The 14,613-nt window shown below is 36.9% G+C and overlaps 1 protein-coding gene across 1 annotated transcript in view; it reads right to left on the bottom strand.

Moving 5' to 3' along the window:
- Positions 1–14,613, bottom strand: part of spock2 (SPARC (osteonectin), cwcv and kazal like domains proteoglycan 2) — a 53,376-nt gene that overhangs the window by 9,453 nt on the left and 29,310 nt on the right. Inside the window, exons 3-7 of the mRNA XM_015605860.3 lie at positions 12,271–12,385; positions 8,289–8,394; positions 5,784–5,898; positions 2,113–2,232; positions 1,567–1,785 (exon numbers count right to left, since the gene is read on the bottom strand). Of these exons, the coding sequence (XP_015461346.2) occupies positions 1,567–1,785; positions 2,113–2,232; positions 5,784–5,898; positions 8,289–8,394; positions 12,271–12,385 (675 nt within the window). The remainder of the gene's footprint in view (positions 1–1,566; positions 1,786–2,112; positions 2,233–5,783; positions 5,899–8,288; positions 8,395–12,270; positions 12,386–14,613) is intronic.

Genomic DNA, 14,613 nt, shown 5'->3' on the forward strand with positions numbered 1-14,613 from the left:
TCATCAGGCCCCTGCAGACACTAATGTGCTCGAGTTTTCTAAACATTTGCTGGCATTCAAGTCTCTTCCTCAAACACAATTAGTTGCTCAACCTTAAAAACCAGTGGGCTGAATCTCCATCAGACTGCTGAGCAGTACTGGCGCTGCTTCCCTGCCATGTGTCCCCCTTCTGTCGCCCTCTTAGAGCTGAGCTGAACACAGTGTGGGCCATGCCCCTGTCTAGCTGGGCCAAGAGCAGCCCTGGCAACCTGGCATTTATTAACTCGGTTAAAATTAGCTCCAAAAAAGTTCTACAGTGTCTTTGCTAGTTAGGACCATGCTATCAGCAATGTGATGATTTGGGAGATTGAAGACTTGTCATAGACAAACCAAAAAAGCACAATACATTTACCTCAGCAGTGCCATTTTAATCATGCATTTTGCAGTGCACTTGCAGTCATAAATGTACCTCAGTAGTAAAAATGTCTTAATAAATGTATCTCAGCAGTGCTGTTCATTGCTACTGTAGATCTGAGTGCAATTTGCATAGTGTGAAGCAGACAGTCTTTCAGCATGGCTAAAGTCTAAGTGTTTGAATCCCTTTCTCTTTCCAGCTGAAAAATACAAGCTAAGACCATGCTAGGTCCATGCTATCAGCAATGTGATGATTTGGGAGATTGACGAGATTGAAGATTTGTTTTGGACAAACCAACAAAGCACAATACATTTACCTCAGCAGTGCCATTTTATTCAGGAATTTTGCAGTGCACTTGCAGTCATAAATGTACCTCAGTAGTAAAAATGTCTTAATAAATGTATCTCAGCAGTGCTGTTCATTGCTACTGTATATATGAGTGAAATTTGCATAGTGTGAAGCAGACAGTCTTTCAGCATGGCTAAAGGCTAAGTGTTTGAATACCTTTCTCTTTCCAGCTGAAAAATACAAGCTAAGACCATGCTAGGTCCATGCTATCAGCAATGTGATGATTTGGGAGATTGACGAGATTGAAGATTTGTTTTGGACAAACCAACAAAGCACAATACATTTACCTCAGCAGTGCCATTTTATTCAGGAATTTTGCAGTGCACTTGCAGTCATAAATGTACATAAGTAGTAAAAATGTCATTATAAATGTTTCTCAGCAGTGCTATTCAGTTCCAATGTATATGTGAGTGAAATTTGCATAGTGTAACGCAGACAGTCTTTCAGCATGGCTAAAGGCTATGTTTGCTCAGCTAACGTTACTATCCTAGACCCAGATAGAAAAGTATGCATACTCCTACTGATCATAAACGATGCTAAGCATTTTATTTCATTTAAATGATGTGACTAGAGTATAAAAATGAACTTAAACCTGCCGTTTGTCAGCTCTCCTTGTCAGTTATCTCTGCTGGTGGGGGCATTTGAGGCATTTTTACTTAAGGTTTGTACACCATCTACACTAGTGGTGCACAACTTCAGTCCTGGCGGGCCAATTTCCAGTAAACTTTGGAAGTTGCCTTATTTTTTTTAGATTGGCCCTCCAGGCCTGGAGCTGTGCACAAGTGATCTACATTGTATGCTGAAATTTGTAAGCGACAACCTACTCTCTCTCCAGAAGCAGAGGCACCATTCGGCTGTTGTGACTTTGCCATCACGGTAGGAATCACAGGAGTTGAAGAAAGGCCGAATACACACTTCGTACTTGTCCAGATTAATAGCAGCCAGCTCAGCCTGGTCCAGATACAGGTCATTATTAGTGTCCAGCTTCGAGAACATCCATCCGATGGAGTCCTTGCAGGTCGCCACTAGAGTGCGGTCCAAAACTGTATGGAGAAAAATACAAAAAAGAAAAAATTAATTATAATTTTTTTTTTAAATCACTGTGTTGTGACTGGGATTCTCAACACAACATGATTGAAGTGAAAATTAGGACTAAATGTGAACAGACACAGCAACTAGGCAACAAAGTTGAGCACAACTAAAATGATTTACATGCTTTGCAAACAGTCTGACATACGATGCTAATTGTGTTGTATGCTTTTCATCAGTGAATTGTGGTTTTAGGCAGCCTGTGCAAAAGCCCATTGGTGTGACATTGTTCAGCATGAAAGCGCTGGCTGAGCAGACAGCCCAGAGCTGTGGGGCCTCACTTGATGCAGAGCTGGCTGCAGGCTTGCTCGTGCTGTTCTGCTTGGCGTTGCCCTGGAGCAGCTGGAACCAGTCCCGCAGGCGATCCCCCAAATCTGCCAGGTCCTGGCCGGTGCAGCTCTCTAAGGGAGGACAGAGAGAAAAAGAGTGAAAGAGTAGAAGAGGGGTCAGAATGTGATGGAAAAAGGGAGACATAAAGATGAAAAAGAAAGAAAGAAATTTCATAGAGATGTACACAGCTCTTTCTTTGATTTTACCAAATGAAAACCTCTGGAATATAATCAAGAGGAAGATGGGTGATCACAAGCCAACAAACCAAGCTGATCTGCTTGAATTGTTGCACCAGGAGTGGCATAAAGTTATCCAAAAGCAGTGTGTAAGACTGGTGGAGGAGAACATGCCAAGATGCATAAAAAATGTGAGTTATTCCAACAAATATTGATTTCTGAACTCCTAAAACTTCATGAATATGAACTTGTTTTCTTTGAACTATTTAAGGTTTGAAATCACTGTACCTTTTCCTTATTTTGAACATTTCTCATTTTCTGCAAACAAATGCTCTAAATATCAATGTTTGTAGTTGTAACTTGGGAGAAATGTCAGTGGTTTATAGAATAAAACCACAATGTTAATTGTACTCAAACATATACCTATAAATAGCAAAATAAGAGAAACTGATTCAGAAACTGAAGTGCTCTCTTATTTTTTCCAGAGCTTTATACAGAGAGAGATGAAAGAAGTTTGGGTAAAACTGCTAAAAAATAAAAAATAAAAATATCCAAAATAAAAAAGTAGTAATTTGTTTCCCCCTGATATTATCATAGTGCTATCTACGGACCCCTAAAACAGCATTTCAAGGTCAGAATAATAAACAAGAGCGAAAGAGATAGAGATAGAGAGACAGTAAGAGAGAGATAAACAGTGTACGGCTGATAAATCAATAAAGCCAGGGAGAACTCTGAGCTCCCAGGGGGATGTCAGAGGAGAAAAATGCCCTGAGGCTATCTCTAAGCAGAAGCATAGTTTATCATCACTATGTCATGTATGTATTCTGTGATAATGGCCTAATGATGAATTTACTGTACAATCTACTGTGCAATCTAAGAATCTCGAGTTGCATATAATCCTGTTTTTACTTGGTCTGAAATAATATCATTTAAGTAATTTATGTCACAAAATATGTGACATTATTCAAGGGTATGCATTAATCACATTAATTCTCTTTTAATGCAATACCATAACTCTATGGGTCAGTTTTCATGAAAGTAGGCCTAGACTTGGACTACACAACATTTTGAACTGAAATTAGGAAAAAAATGATAATGACTAGGTTTAAACCCTGTCCAGAAATCGGACTCTAAAGGTTGTCGTCCACTATCAATTACTCTAGAACAGCATAATCAGCACAATATGCAACTGAAAAAGTCTAGCTTCACAAATCCCCATATGTTTCAATTACAAAACAGCTTATTTCCCCTTTTTCTTCGCTAAACTTTTACTGTAACTAATTGCCACAGTTTGGTCTGTACAAATAATGGTCCATTTACAGTGGTATGAAAAAGTTTGAGCACACCTCTGAAAATGTTCATGATTTTCCTTTATAAATCATTGGTTATTCAGATCAGCAATTTCAGTTAAATATATCGTATAGCAGACCCAAATTTATGCACCTGCCTAATTTTGTTTAAAGAATTATTGCACACTTTCTGTAAATCATATAAACTTCAAATACTTGTCAAATAGCACTGTGTTTGTCTTCTCTATGATATATTTAACTGAAATTGCTGATTTGAACAGAAAATTATATATAAAGAAAAAGCATGAAAATTATCAGGGGTGCCCAAACTTTTTCACACCACTGTAAATTTTTTCCAAGAAATCAGTGTTATTTAAAGTGCTATTCTGTTAAATTGTAAGAAGGCAGAGTTACAATAAGAAAGAAGCGATTGACAGCTTTAGCTGGAACAGACCGTCTGTATTACATGGAGTAGCTAAGTAGTTGAGTGAGCTGTCAAAGAAATAGCTGCTGTAGTTAATCATACCATTATTGATCACATGATGTTGTGTTGTTGGTCGCATTGACATACACTCTGGACAAAGTTGTGATCAGCATAAACTGACCAGCATGATCTAATCAATCTGAGAATTAGTCTAGAACAGGGGTGTCCAAACTTATTTTGTTGGGGCCAGAAGGAGAAATATATTTGAAGTCACGGGCCACACTCTGCAATAAAACAAATAATAAAATATACCACTTTAAATAATACTTTTTTTCCTGATTATTTCATTTACACAGCATTTTACTTGATTTACTATCTTTATGTTTGACAGTGTTGTGTAAACTAAGATTTTTCAAATTGATGTTTAATTTCATGATGTCTCTTAATATAAAATTCCTTAATTACGGCAACTTTTAGACTCTTTGGCCCGTTTTTCTGCGCTAGAAATGCGCACTCTCTCCGCTTTTAGACTCTTTGGTCCGTTTTACTGAGCTAGAAATGCGCACCCTCTCCGCTTTTAGACTCTTTGGCCCGTTTTTCTGTGCTAGAAATGGGCACCCTCTCCTCTTTTAGACTCTTTTGCCCCGTTTTTCTGCGCTAGAAATGCGCACCCTCTCCGACTCTTTGGCCCGTTTCTGACACCTAGCATTTAAACTTTGAATCTCACATTATAAAAACCTGCTTAACATCAGGCCAACTTTCATTCTATTTCTAAAATACCTCGCGGGCCGCTCCAAAAAAAGGAAACGGGCCGCAAATGGCCCGCGGGCCGTAGTTTGGACACCCCTGGTCTAGAATCTAATTATATGAGTCTACGTCTGCCTTTGGTTTCTATGGCAAATATAACAACATGTTAGACATTTTTGATTAATTTCTTTAGAATAGAAGGGAATGGAAGTCACAGTGTCATTGGCCATTACTGGGTTCCAATCCCTCATATGGAATGAAGGGTAAAATGAGACTAAATATAAATGCTCATTTACAGTGTCTTTTAATTATCCTTTTCAAAAATGCATCTAAATTTTTTTTTTCTGCCCCTTCTGTCATTTACTGTCTTAAGGTTGTCAGCTATTCAACTTCAAAATCAATACTCACTTAAACCAGCAATCATTTTTTTACTGTCTACATTTTGGAGCTGTGGTACATTTATAAAGTATTTAAAAAATATTACACACACAAAAAATGTTTCATATCCTTTCCTTTAATTGCATTTTTAAACTTCCCCAAAGTACCAGTGAGTGAAACAATAGGTGCTGATACACAATGGGATATATCATAATATTCTCCAGTGGTTTTCTATGTATTTGCTTTGCAAAGTAGGTCAATTTCATTTGGAAACCACATGCATTTGGACTAGATAAGAGTCCCAGCGCGCCATGACTTATGCAAATCAGGCTCTTGGGAAGCAACCGAGTGAATCTTCTCTGAGAGTTCAGTGAATGGCTAATAGCAAAACAGTACTGCGATGGGCTGCTCCTGAAAACACCTGACCCGCAGCAGACTCAGCTGGCAGGAAAACACTACCCCTGCAGGTGCAATAATGAATGATTCATGGAGTGGCTTAAGTATTGTTGTAGTGTGCTAATGTGGGGCAGTTCAGCAGGAGCAGCAGCAGCAGTAGTAGTGGCTGTAGTAACTGTAGTAGTTGTGTGTTGATTGAAACGGCTACGTACCGTGTTTGCTGTCTGTTTCTGTGCTAGGCGCAGCTGTGGGGGAACATGGGCAGGAACCGGCACACTTCACACTCAGCTCCTTCCCTGTGAGACATGCCTGCTGCTCCAGCTTACACTGTGGAAAACACATGCACACATGTCCACTTGGTTTTATATGTTGTCAGGATTTGGTGTTATACACATAATCCCCCTGTTTCAGGGGGAAACTTTAAACCACTTAAAAAAAGTAACAAGGCTGGGCAAACAGGACAAGTAATGCTGAGGAAAAACACATGCTTTTATAATACATCTTTATATATATATATATATATTTTTTTTTCTCACCTCCTTCATACAACACACACACAAACAAAGAAAATAAGAGAAAACGAAAGAAAGAAATAGTATAGCAGAATAGTAATGAGATATCAGACAGATCGATGGGATGGTCACGCTAATCTTAGAACAAAAAAAATCCAATTTTATGTAGCGTTTAGGTGCAGTAATAAAAACAAAAAAAACAAAGGTGGAAATCTGATTAGTCACCATTGTTAGTTTTCATTAGATGCTAATGTAACACAAAAACAGCAATGATTCTATAGTGGTCATTTCTGGTATGAACAGGCAAAAAAGCTTGTATGAAACTCGTATGCTTTAAAGCAGCATTATCTGAGCACTGGTAGTTTCTGCTCCTGGGCTCTACCTATATTTAACAAGTGAAATAAGCCCTTTTAGCCTCCCCTAAAGGACACGCACTCCACATGCATTTCTGGACAAGCTGGGAGATACAGAACCAGCACTGAAAATGAAAGAAGCATATGTAGTCACAGAGTAATATGTCAGGATTTCACACTAATACTACTCAGATTCTTTTTCATTTTTTAATTTGACATCTCTTTGCATTTTCCTAATTTGTAAAGCACTTTGAATGACTGTTGTGTATGAAAGGTGCTATATAAGAACTTGCCTTGCCTTTGCCAAACTTACATAGTGCAGTTAGCATAGTGCAGACAGAGACGCTATTCTTCTCATTAGTGGTCAGTGGTCACAATGATTTTAAAGCACTGAAGTAGCTATACTACATAATGTTATATTAAATTCAATTGGATCGTCTAAGAAATAGCATTAGCCGTTTTTTAGCTGATAAAACACTGCCTTATTTTTATCTTGTCTAAATTATACTAACAATAGGTTGGAGAGTAATAACAGCTTGATTAACTTTTGAAAGCATTCTTGCATTTTGCTAATCATCTTGCAAATTCTCTTTAGTTCAAGGTAGTGCTATGTGACCTACACCTACAGAAATTTGAGCTACTTCCAAAGAACACACTGTACACATGCATTTCTGGACAAGCTGAGAGACACAGACCCATTATTGAAAGTAAAAGAAGCATGTGGACTGAGCTTGGAAGGTAATATTACATGATTTAGCATAAATATAACATAGACAGCATTACACAGATCATACAAGACTTTTATCAAAGTTACATAGCACAGTTTCTGGCATGCCAAGGCCAGAGTGACAATGAATGTCCTAATTACACATTAGCTTTTATTTTAACATAAAAATATTACATAATTTTATGTACTTTATGTGTAAATTTATGTAAAGTTTTGTTTCTTATAAAATTACAAATTAAGAATACAATGCTTCGTTATGACAGGTGTGTAGTTGCCTACAGGTACATATTTTCTAAGTCTAACCCAGATTCATTTTCTCTAAAAATACAAAAACAGGCACACACGTAGATAGAATAAGATATTCTGCTGCAGCAGACGACCGCTGTCATGTGGTGCTGCATAATGTGTGATTCCTCTGAGTGGCAGGGTGTGAGTTTAGTCCAGATACAGATCAAATATTTATAAAGGTGACCGCAGGCAAGTTCATGATGATTCAGCGCTGTGACACATCACCATTTAAAAGAAGAGGAGATACTGTGAAACCTTATTTCACTTCAGGACCTCGGCATCGTAACAAGGTCAGAAAAAGATCTAACCTGCAACATATAAATCTCTTTCGCTTTCTGCCTTTCTACCTCTCTGCCTGAAGAGGCTGATCATCCACCCATTCCTTGATAAGAAGCCCTCCGGGCTATTTATCTTTAGCTATTGTGAACCTCAGGGGCCACCATAAATGGATAACCTCTAGCAGCAGGCCAATAACAAAGAGGCACAGTGTCACTGTACATGCTGATTCATAGGTGAGCCGCAGAGGAAAACATATGAAACCAGAGAAAAGCATTTGGGAGTCATTATCTGTTGCGCAAAAACAGTGTGCATATGAAGAAAAAGCAGAAAATCACTATATTCACAGATTGTGTTCTGCAACTCATCGTAAATTGTGTATATATAAAACAATATACTGATAAAATGTGTTGTGAAAGTGTAATTAATAACACTATTAAATAATTGTACTAAATTTAGATTAGAATTAGTAAATTAAATTATAACCGAATAATGTGAAAAGATAAATCAGATCAGATAAAGGATGTGTGTGATGAACCTGACTGAGCAGATGTGCTGTACCTGAGAAGCATAATTATGTCCATCAGAACCGCATACAGGTCCAGAAGCAGACACAGGGCAGGGCTTGCAGCTGTTCTCCTGCTGTCCCAGGGCTGGGTCCTTCAACCTGCGAAAAACACATTCATTACTGCTCTCCCAAAACTCAACTCACTAATCCTGTTTACATCCAACTGACAAGCAAAGAGATCCACCAGAAAAGGACATTTACGTTTACTTTCTACATTCCATTTTTTCATAATCATTTTCCATTTTTGTTTCTATCTTCCAAAACCTAAACAACTGGAAAATATATTTACCATAATTTCGTAACATGACATAAATAATGAATCAAGCCTAAAACACTAGATTAATCAGAAAACGCACCATTTGGTCAAAATTTCTGACAGCTAGGGAAAGAGAGCCATCTTAGATAAAAGATATTCAAAAATTCTTGTATGGTGTTAAAAGTGATTTTTAGCTATATCATTATGCACTCAACCATTGCAGTGATTAGAAAAAAATCTGAGAAATTCTGTTGCATTCTGAGAAAAATTGTAATTGTATTGTAAATAGATTTGTAAATCGCATCTGAGCATTTTTTTACCACAACTAGTCACACACTTTCTTTTTTTATACATCAAAGAACAACTTAAAATAATCTTTAATAGCATTCTGTGGCACCTATAACAAGTTCAAATGAAATACATATTTTTGAACGTATTTTATTTATACAATGTGCAATCCAAACAAATATTTGTTGTACAAGATGTGTTTTCTCTTCACTGTTTTCCGCCATTTTCAGTCTTTAAAATGTTTACAGCTGTATCTAACTGTGAAGTGTGCTGGTGAAAACATCGAAGAAGTAAAAAAAAAAAACTTGGAAAATAAATGTGTACAGTACAGGCCAAAAGTTTGGACACCCCTTCTCATTCAATGAGTTTTCTTTATTTTCATGACTGTTTAAATTGTAGATTCTCCCTAAAGGCATCAAAACTATGAATGAACATATGTGGAGTTTTATGTACTTAACAAAACATGACCTGGCCTCCACAGTCACCGGACCTGAACCCAATCTAGATGGTTTGGAGTGAGCTGGAGCGCAGAGTGAAGGCAAAGGGGCAACAAGTGCTAAAACACCTCTTGGAACTCCTTCAAGACTGTTTCATGTGAATAACTCTTGAAGCTCATTGAGAGAATGAGAGCAAAGGGTGGCTATTTTGAAGAAAGCATAATATAAAACATGTTTCCAGTTATTTCACCTTTTTTGTTAAGTACATAAAACTGCACATTTGTTCATTCATAGTTTTGATGCCTTCAGTGAGAATCACATTGAATAAGGGAAGGTGTGTCCATTTTTTTTATCTTGTACAGTATGTCTTATTTTTCTTATTATAGCTAAACTGTGACAGAACAAGGCCATGCACCATATCATCATCCTGCCATTTCATATTTCAGTCGTGACTTTGTTTTTGTGTTTTTAATGTACAGGCTCTTATGTTCTCTGTTCTGTAAAACTGTTTTTGAGGGAAGTTGATCTTTCCACAGTAGAACTTTTATTCACACATCAGGGTTTACTTTAACCTTTATTTATACACAGTAGGGCTACTAGGTGCAGTGCTGGGGGAAAATGGGAGCAACATGCCTCATAGTTACGTGCTGCGCTCAAGGACACAGGAGTCGTCACAGGAAAGATATATGAATCTAGAGCACTTAAGTACAGGTTCGGCTTCCATGGTGTTCACCAGGGGATCAAAGTAGGGGACCTGCTGCCCTTTATACTGTTGCACTGTTTGTACTTTTCTTGGTGTGAAGCAACTAAGACACTTTTTACTTCTAGTGGGACAACCTATTCTCCATTGTTTGCTTAATTTTAGTAGTTTAGGTAGTGTAACAATCAAGAGTACTGGATTAATTCAAATGTTGATGATTCAGAACTATCCCAAACCCTTTCAATTTGTTGTTTAATTATATACATTTTATTAACAATAATTGCTTTCAGGAAAGTTATTAAGAATCTGGTCAGAAGAACAAACGTTTGGCGGATGATTTCTCTGTCAACTCATGGATGGATTTGTTCAGTTCCACTAGCAGCTCACCTCATTTACTTTAATGAAGGTCTAATTATATAAACTAGACATATATGGAATTGTAAATACTGAGCTTTCTTGAGACAATTACATATAATTTTACAATTACATATAATATTACAAATAATATATAATAAATAATATTATAGTATTTTTTTTTCTTTTTTTTTTATTAGAAAAATAAATAAATACCCTAGCATTGAAAACAGCTTTAGCCTATTGCTGGGTAATATGGTGTAAATATATGTCTCAAAATGAAAGAAAAACATGCATATAAAATGAAAACAGTCACTTCTACAGTGAGGTCTACAAAATGTGTTAGATATGTTGTCCAGCATGTTCAAGTTTAAGGAAATGTTTTTACCAAAACTAGCATGCTGGCATGAACATCAAAAATTCAGTTTTTTAAGATTAACAACACTCTGTATGATCACAACAAACAAATACACAAGTGCTTTGAAATGACAGATAGAAATTCATAAGGATTAATTCAGGGGTAAGTGGTGGCCCATTGATTGAAACCCTACAACCAAACCAAATTGGTCATCAACATCTGTGTTTTAATATATATTTAATTCTCCACAGAAACTAAGAACTGTCTATTTTCAAAAGACACAGTGTTGGTTTTCCAAAAGCCCAATATGTTCATCTCCCTTCACTTTTGCTACTTACTTCAAATGAGTATTATTTTAGAGACAAATAGATGCTGCATTATGTTTAAGTTGGAGTGTGCAGAGGCCCTGAGAAATGCTGTTTAAAAGAGTGATCTGTTTTCATATCATACAAAAGAATGGCTTTAGGTGGAAAATGCATTATAAATAAGCCTGTATGTCAGATATTTCATTGTCAGTGGGAGTGCAGACTAACATACCCAGGTTAACAAACAATTCTGTTTTCTACCTAACGTCTCCTGGCTCTTTTCTTTTGGAATCGAGAAATCAATTCCCAACAGAGCAAAAGAAGATGCAATTCGTCAGTTTAATATAAATACTGACAGACTCAACACACATTCAGAACTGAAATAAGATGTAAACTATAAAATATATGTATAAAATATGTAACCATGCTGATCTAAACAAAAAACAGCACATTCTAAATCTTTAGGGAGTAAATGAGTTTACAATTGAACGTGCTACTAGAAAAAGTCAGGAATATTTTGTAAATAACATTATTTCTCAGGTCACCTCTTTTTCCAGCAATTACCTTTAAACTTTAAGCTTTTGGAAATAACTGGAACACTGCATACAGTCAATCTGTAAATGCTCCCTTTTAGACTGAACACAAAATCTGTTAATGCATGATCTCCAACTAAGGGGTAGAGGTGAGGCGCTAGACAGAGAAAAGAAACTGTGAGAAAAAAAAAAGAGTAAGGTGGATGAGAAGGACTGAGAGAAGCCAATATAGAGCGATATGGAGAAGAGGGTAAGGCCTAGAGAGAAAAGAGAGAAAGACAGACTATGAATAAGAGAAGCAAAGACAAAGAGAGATAGAAACAAAAGAGGCAAAAAGGACATGATTGTGGGAAAGCAAAAAAGTATGGAAGACCATTCTTGCCCCATACAATAAAAATATACAACACCTTATTATTATTTATAATTAATTTATTTAAATAAAACTTAATTCATATTTTTTAAGAGATATTTTGTATTTTTTTTGAGTTACTATCTCAATATTTTGTGATCTCCTTATTTGTGTTTGCAGAATTTGCTTTGACAAAAGCCAGAAATGTATAATTCATGTGGGGAGGATTAGGCTTCTATAAGAAACAGAGGAGTGAAAGAAGGGATAGGGAAGAAAGAAAAAGAGAGAGAGCAAGAAAGAGAAAAGGAGAGTGCTTCCAAAGTAAGCAGAGAGAAACAGAGATAACACCTGTGAGAGAGAATAAAAAGAGAGGTTTTCTTCTAGGTTCAGCTCACCTGTACTCCAGCTTCTTGCGGTTCACACACACAGCACGCTGGTAGCCCTGGGCAACACACACCTTGTGGCGGCTGCACTTCACCTTCTGGCAGGGGTCTTTAGTGGTGTCCACATCTGCACAAGAACAGAAGATGATCAGCAAGCTGGGATACACTGTGATTTAGCATGAAGTACAGAGATACTCTCTCACTACTTTTAAAATCATTATCAAGTCATTATATACTGAGATACTAAGTCAATATTTCTAAATTCTTTCTCATTCATTTTATATTATTTCTCATCATATAGAGATGCTTTATGCTTTTGGAATGAAAAAAAAGCATAAGGGGATAAGAGAGACTGAGATAATCTATTTTAAACTTATTTAGATTATTTTAAATGTATTTCATCGAATGAATGATTGAATGGTGAAGGTCTTCCATACTTTTTTGCTTTCCCACAATTATTCTTTTACTTAACGTCTTTTTCGCCTCTTTTTTCTCTCTCTCTTTTCTCTCTGCTCTCTGTTTTTGCTTCTCTTATGCTTAGTCTGTCTTTCTCTCTTGTGTCTTGGCCTTACCCTCTTCTACTTATCACTCTATATTGGCTTCTCTCAGTCCTTCTTATCCACCTTACTCTGTTTTCTCTTTCACTTTTTATAACTTAAACTTAAACAGTATTTCCCAAAATAATTATTTGTTGGAGGAGCTCAATTGTCATTTCTAAACTAGAATTTACAAGCTAAATATTGTTAAAAGGTTTGAGAGTTTGAGAAATGCTTTGCTGCAGCTTCCCACTGCAGCCACCCATACTTTGATGCTGTGGTTCTGCTAATTGTTAGTGACAGATAGGCAAGATGGAGGCAGTAATTGCTTCTTAGTGAGATGGCATCACATCGTCACCAGCATTAGTACGCTTCCACTTTCTGCGCTAATTAAACCTGTGCTTAAGTCGCATGCTCGTCATGCCGGCTGTTCGCTACCTGGGGCTACGCTGGCACCAGCATCTAACATAATAATCTTTTCTGAATGAGGAACATTTGCATTCTCCCTCAGACCACACTGTGTGTGTTATGTATAATATATGGTACAGTAGGTGGATCTATAAACCTCCCTGTATCACTACAGCTTCAAGCAGATTAAAGACAACACAAGAATAATGAGGTTGCCATAGCAACAGGCCCACTATAGAGCGAACGCTGGACTCTGAGTACCACACTTCCCCTCCACGCACATACACTCCTCCTTTACCTCTCCACCTTTCCCTCGCCAATTCTCACCCCTCCGGATATATCTCATAAAGTGTGCCCAAAAAGCTTAACTCTATAAAACACGCAATTAGACTTCCCATCTCAGAGCGGGGCCAAATCCAGCTTAGAGAGAGAAGGAGAAAATCCCAGCAGCTTTCGCCTGAGCACAACTCATCCTTTGTTTACATTTGCGACAGTGTTTAATGTGATCATCAGCGTCTCGGGCTGAAAGTAAAGAGCTCTGACCCTGAGCTAAAGCGGCCTGTGAGTCGGCAAGATTCACAGGAGACTAACGCAACGTGGCTTTAGCACTCTCACATTTCAGGATCATTTGAAAATACTGGATCTGTAGAAACTTCTTCATTCTAGGCACTTACTTAGGTATGAGAACTTTTCTAAGTAGTTAGATGATTTTTTCTTTAACCCCTTAATAGCCAGGATTTTTGTCAATTGTCTGCCTGACATTACACCGCTATATCTAAAGTAATAAATTTAAAGGAATGTTACTAAAAAATGTAATTGTAATTTTAACAGAAAATATTAAAAAAACTATTTAAGTAAATCTGCTAATGTCAAAATATAATGACTAAAATGATAAAATTGTCTCTTTCCTGAACTTCATTTTAAAATGAATATGTTCCTGAATACAAATCAAGCAGGTCATGTCTTCCAAACCTTTAGTTTCGTTATGTTATGTTTAGTTTCAAACATGCAGAATTTGTGTTGATACCTGTTATTGATCTGGAATTATTAAGTGGAGTAGGTAGAAAACAGGCAGCTTCTCCAAGTGTACTGAGGGAGATTTCAGAGCTTAAAATTTTCGGAATGTAAAGATATAATTTTACTGCAGAAAAAAGGGTTTTGTATCACCTGTACACCTGTGGCCCATGTACGGGACAAGGCATTTTAAGGGGTTATTTTGAGATCCTTATTTTGAGATACATAAAGTTTTGGGAATAGAAAAAATATTTTATTAATTTTATAGGGAGTGGGAATGTTTTTTTTTTTTATGAGAAACAGAGGCAGAGTGAAAAAAGAATGAGAAGAGAAAAGAAGAGATGGAAAAGAGAGTGAAAGAAAGTGTTATGCTCTCATATGTCAGAATGACTAGAAA

This window comes from Astyanax mexicanus, chromosome 7 (genome assembly GCF_023375975.1).
Source record: "Astyanax mexicanus isolate ESR-SI-001 chromosome 7, AstMex3_surface, whole genome shotgun sequence".
Lineage (NCBI taxonomy): Eukaryota > Metazoa > Chordata > Actinopteri > Characiformes > Acestrorhamphidae > Astyanax > Astyanax mexicanus.